Raw genomic sequence first — 6,167 nt, 5'->3', positions numbered from 1 at the left:
TATAAATAGTTTTTAACGTGCACAGTAACTGAAATTTAAAACTGTTAAAAGAAAGGCTCAATAACTGTTGCACAGATATAATACACTACGCATCAATTTCTCTTCCCTCTGTGCTTTGCAGTTTTTAACACGAAACGCTTACAATGTGCGCATCCGGTGTGCAGAATGATACGCTTGAAGCAACACGGTGTCAGGTTTTCATATTTATTGTTTATTTTATTTTTCTTTATAATGAAGTAGTCTGTATCTAGTAGATTGTGAAAGAATGATTATCAGTTCCACACACAGAGATATATAAATTCTACATTTATTTAAATGGGGGGAAGAAACTTCACTGGTATCGGATTGGTATCGGCCAATACCGAACCCTAGGTATCGGAATCGGTATCGGAGGCGAAAAAGGCAGATCGGAGCATCCCTATTGCATATCAGAATTGAAGATTTGTGTTGTCATCTGAAAAGAAAGATGAAGCAAGTAATTGCATTTAGATAAGAGATTATGAAGACAGTTGTTCTCACTGCATCATAATGTTCACAATAAGAACAGTAGTGTGTGCATGCAGAAAGTAAATAGTGTCAGTTATGATTTGATGTTGACTTTAACACCTTCACTTGAATCACTTCATGAGTTGAAGACATCTATCTCTGATTTATGTCTGTCTTTCCGCACGTCGTCATTTCATTTGTCATCTGTGAGCGCTGTGTTTGCTTCCTGGAGGTCAAAGTGATGCAGGTGCAGAGCGGAGATGAAGCCTGATGGATGTCTCCGCTAGATTTAAGGGCTCCCGTCGCCAGCGGCTGCTCTTTACTCCATGACTTTATTTGGTCAGATCTTACACGGGCCGCCGGGGTCTTTGATCTCACCAGGGTTTTCCATGACAAACAGAGGAACGTACTTAAACCTACAAGCTTTATGGGGGTCGAGCAGGATTTGGAGGGCGCTTTCTTTTATACGCTCAACCAAGAGGAATTTCAGGATGTCACGACCTTTTGTGTGTCAGATGCCTTTCATCTCAAAAATGTTTTCTTACACAGTGTTTTGGACAAAAATTGCTGTATATTTGTGTAATAGATATTAGTATTGCTGTAATTATTAGTGGCAGCTGTTAAACAATGCAGCTAAGAGGTGAAATGAAAATGGACCCAGTTTACTTTCTTAATATGTGTTTCTGGTCGTATTGTGCTTGATTTATCTGTGCGTGTTGTCCCAAAAAATCCTTATTAAAATATATTGACTTCCCTCATACACTACCACACTCTAAAAACACTGGGTTAAAAACAACCCAATTTGGTTTGTTTTTAACCCAAGGGCTGGGTAAATATAGGACTGAACACATATGGGGTTAATTTTACCCAGCAAATTGGGTTGTTTATTTAACCCATCATAACAGTTTGATTTAACCCAGCTATTGGGTTGATTCATTTTTATTATAATATAGCTTATTTTTTACTTTATAGATGAAATAATGTTTACAGATTAACTTAAATCCACTAAACCTTTGTAAAATACTCCACACAACCACTGGTTTGCATGATAACTTCCTTTATTTATTATTTACAGCATTGTTTATCGTTTTTATGTATATATTGCCTATTTAAACTCGTTTAACAAACATTAAAAGTAAATATTAAACATTAAACAGAAGTAATTCACGTGTAAACGACCAGTCTCTGTTATTCTGTTTCCACCGTAACGGCGCTGGCTCTCGTGCCCGAGCTGGAGTCGTGTTCGGTGGGGAACTGCTCACGGCTGAGACCGCCGCCCTGCGTTTCACTCATAGCCGAAATATACTGCCACTGCCTTCATAACCTGTCCCAAAATAAACAGTAAACAGCTCTGAGGAAATATTTTAACATCCAAAGTATTTGTATTCTGTATCTTTATGAATAAAATCTTTTATTTTATGCAGAGTATCAGGCTTTTCCATCACGCAATAAGACCGACGTTAGGTGATTACACCGCGCGCCTGTATGTTGCTCTGCATGAAATTGAACGATATACAGCACAGTAACGATTTTATATATAAAATAAAATGTACACAAACCTGTATTTTACCGAAGAAATGCATCAATTTGATGGCGCTTAGAACCGTTCTCTCCAGAAGAGAAGGCAAAATCCCCGCGATAAATAACTCAACCGCTGGGTTATGTCTGACCCAGGATCTGAGTAATACAAAAACTACCCAAACATTGGGTTGTTATGTCTGACCCAGGAGCTGGGTAACACTAAAAAACTACCCAAACATTGGATTGTTATGTCTGACCCAGGAGCTGGGTAACACTAAAAAACTACCCAAACATTGGGCTGTTATGTCTGACCCAGGAGCTGGGTAACACAAAAACTACCCAAACACTGAAAAAATGACCCAAAAGGCTCAACCCAGCATTTGGGTTAAAAAAATAACCCAGGATTTTTTAGAGTGCATTAAAAAGTTTGGTCTGTATTGTTTTTTTATTTTTTTTTATTTTAAATGATTTAGTTATATTTAATATTGATATATATTTATATTAATCTAAATATTAATATTTTTAATACATTAATATAATATTATTAAAATAATGTACTATTTATTTATTTAAACTTTCTATTCATCAAAAACTCCTGAAAGGAAATGTATCGTTGTTTCTGTAAAGCAATATTAGAATGAACACTGAATGATGCTGAAAATGCAGCTTTGATCACAGCAATAAATTACATTTTACAATATATTCGCATAGAAAAACGTTAATTTAAATTGGAATGATATTTCACAATTTTTATTGTAGTTTTGATCAAATAATAGCAGCCTTGATCTCAAACCTTTGAACGGTCGTTTATTTTTCCAACCTTCCTCCAATCAGCTGACTCCATTCTGGTATGTAACTTTTCATGATCCAGTCAATTATTAATCGATAAAATCCATGTATTATTCTGCTTCACATTATGTAAGTCAAATTGAAACAAGGAAATGGGAATGCCATTTCCTGTCTTTAAATAGAGTCTGAGACCCTTGTAGAGGAAGCACAGTATTTGTTTCAAGTATGCATGCACAAGAGAACCAGATTTGACGAGAGAAACACACACGTTATCACACAGAGATCTCACACCCGTCTCCTAGCGCTGGTTTCCTGCTGTGGTTTACATTCCCAGAGCTGTGGAGATTGCTGCTGCAGCTGGCATGGGCAGCCTGAGTTCACCGCTCTTTACCCTCACATAAGACTTTCTGGAAGATCTATCACTGATTGAGGGCCGATTGATTACACACGTCTCTTTGTTTCTCTTTCTGTTCTGAAGGACCTGTTAGAAAGCCCAAGTATGTGGAGAGTCCCCGTGTTCCTGGAGATGCGATCACGTCATCGCTGAGGAAGGTTCCTGACGGTACGACTGGTGAGTGGCGACTCATGCTGTTATTTGCTTCAGAGACGTGTGTGTTTGGGCTTGGTGTCAGAATCAAGTTTTTCGGTTTGTTTTCATTGGTTAGAGTAGAAGATTGCTGAGGACGTCAGGTTTCCCACAGTCACAGATGACTGGGAAATAGTCATGAGTCAATGAAGAATTAAACATACATTTCTGTAGTAAATATACATATTTCTAATTATGCTCAGATCTAAAATGTTTTATCGGTTCCATTATGTATTCTAAATATTACCATAAAAGTATGCATCAAATTTTATTTATAAAATCATCTAAATATTATATATATTTTTTTGACTATTGGGTAAAATGTGCAATTTTTCATTAAATTTGTAAATAATAATAATAATAATTCTTATGAAAATACTCTAAATATTATAAGAAAATTTTCAATTGAAGTTTGAGTTAATCTTAGGTACAAGGTTTTTTTTTTTTTGCCATCATCAAATTAAATTATTCACTTATATGAACATAATATTAGCCACCATGATCTTTATTTATTTTTTAAATTTATTATTTTGTTTAACTGTCAAATGCCACATTACATAAGTAAAATTGGTCAAATCCATTATTATTAATATTATTATTAAATATTTTAACCAAAAAATGTTAAGCTAATTTTTTGAGTTTTGAATGAGTATTGGACAGAAAGACTCTTTAATTATATTTATCTATATATAATCTGATTCTGATTCTGATTCTGATTTAGCATGTTTCGCATTACAATTGGTATAATTACATTGTATTATTCATATATGAGTGTAATATTTTCCACCCTTATGTCTAAATATCTCTATTAGCGAAATCCTTATGCTATAAACACACAGCTCCAGGACACTTATGGAAATTAATTTGTCAACAACATGGGAACCCATTTATTTATTTACTCAAGATGTTTTCTATGGAAATGTCATGTTCGTATCTGTGTTTTTATGTTCAATTATGCATGTAAGCAAAGCAGCATATGCATCATTAAATTTGCTTCATGCATTTTGAATCAAGATGATTGCATATGTGTATATGTGCAGTATAAACTCACTGTATATAGCAGAAACTGTGTGTGTGTGCATGCACGTAGTGTGTAGTGCAGTTTCTGTGCTGGGCTGCTGTAGGGTTGGCAGTGTTGTGTGTGTGTATCTTTAGCTGCGTATCACTGGACACTGGATTGTGCTGGTCACAGCAGTGCGTGAGACATCAGAGCTTTCCAAACAGCTGTGTGCAGCAGGGTGGCGCCAGTCGAATGCCAGCTGTCTGTGGCACAGCACTGTATCGCTCTGCTCACATGACGTCAGAGACGGGTGACTCGGCAGGAGTGACAGCTGATGCTTATGAACTGTAAAGTTCTTTTGCTGTGGTGCTGTAGATTCATACTGATGTCTCACAACTAGTGATGCACTGACATGGTTTTGAAGAGTGATTTTTAACTAGCACTTCTCCGGTTTATCATTTTAATCAATCTATTAATAACAGCATCATTAATATAATATTATTAAATAATCTAAATATTATTATATATTTTATAGAACTTTGAATGACTATTGGGTGCATTTTAGCAATGTTTTTTTAATTACATTTGCTCATTAAATGTAATTATAAATATATGAATAATTAATAATTTATTTATTAGTAGTATTGTTATAAAAATCTAAATTTTTTTTATTTTTTATCAAAGTTTGAAGGAATATTGGGTAAAATGACTTCATTTAAATGTAGCATTTTTTTTGCATTACATTTGCTGTCATTAAAATTAATGGCTAAATGAGCTTTAGTAATTATAGGTATAGAATTAATATTATTGGCCACACTGATCTCTAAATATATATATATTTGTTCTAATTATTCTTTCTAAATATGTGCAATTTATAGTGTTTCTATGCAATTTATTTGATTGCTAATGATAAAATAAATTCGATTAATTAATTGATTATTAAATAAACATTATTAGGGCCCGAGCACCGATGGTGTGAGGACCCTATTGGAATTGCTCCGTTTCTTATTATTCTTCTTCTTCTCCAAAGTGAATCGCATTTTTGAGGGCCTAAACATGCTCGAAAACTCACGAAACTTTGCACACGCATCAGAACTGGTGAAAATTTACATCTGATATGGGTTTGAGAAGTGGGTGTGGCAAAATGGCTCGATAGCGCCACCTGTAAAATTTCAACGGAGTGCGCCTCGAGCTACGTTTTACGTACATGTACGAAAATCGGTACACATGCGTAACACACCATTACCTACAAAAAAGTCTCTTGGTACAAAATCCAAATCCCAACAGGATGTACGTTATTTTCAATTTACTGTACAATTTTTGTGCAGTTTTTGACATTTCCAGGCCTTGTACTTTGACGAACTCCTCCAACAGTTTTAATCGGATCATCTTCAAATTTGGTGAGGGTCATCATAAGGCCATTGTGACGTTAAATTGCGAAGATTTTGAGTTTTCATCAAGGGCGTGTCCCTGGCGGCCTGACAAAATTTGTTTTTGTGTTTCGCCATGAAACAGGAAGTTGCTGTAACTCAGGCAAGCAAGGTCCGATCTGCCCCAAACTTCACACGTTTGATAGATGTTATGTTCTGAACAAATACCCATGCCCAAATTCAGTTATATTCATAGCGCCACCTGCTGGCAACAGGAAGTGTCATGCTTAACACTGTTATGGACTCCTAGGAACATATTAAAAAGCGTCAGCAAGTGTTAAATAGGCTAGCAACATGCTAGAAACATACTAAAACATGCTAGCAACACTTAGCTAAGTGCTAAAGCATGCTATTA

The 6,167-nt window shown here is 35.4% G+C and overlaps 1 protein-coding gene across 1 annotated transcript in view; it reads left to right on the top strand.

The window, feature by feature from the left end:
• Positions 1–6,167, top strand: part of LOC107663891 (protein TANC1-like) — a 234,819-nt gene that overhangs the window by 81,597 nt on the left and 147,055 nt on the right. The window contains exon 4 of the mRNA XM_016454294.1: positions 3,275–3,367. Coding sequence (XP_016309780.1) covers positions 3,275–3,367 — 93 coding nt within the window. The remainder of the gene's footprint in view (positions 1–3,274; positions 3,368–6,167) is intronic.

The sequence above is a fragment of the Sinocyclocheilus anshuiensis genome, unplaced genomic scaffold (genome assembly GCF_001515605.1).
Source record: "Sinocyclocheilus anshuiensis isolate Anshui unplaced genomic scaffold, SAMN03320099.WGS_v1.1 scaffold81, whole genome shotgun sequence".
Taxonomy (NCBI): domain Eukaryota; kingdom Metazoa; phylum Chordata; class Actinopteri; order Cypriniformes; family Cyprinidae; genus Sinocyclocheilus; species Sinocyclocheilus anshuiensis.
The sequence above is the reverse complement of the archived record's forward strand: the minus strand, read 5'-3'. Positions and strand labels throughout refer to the sequence as shown.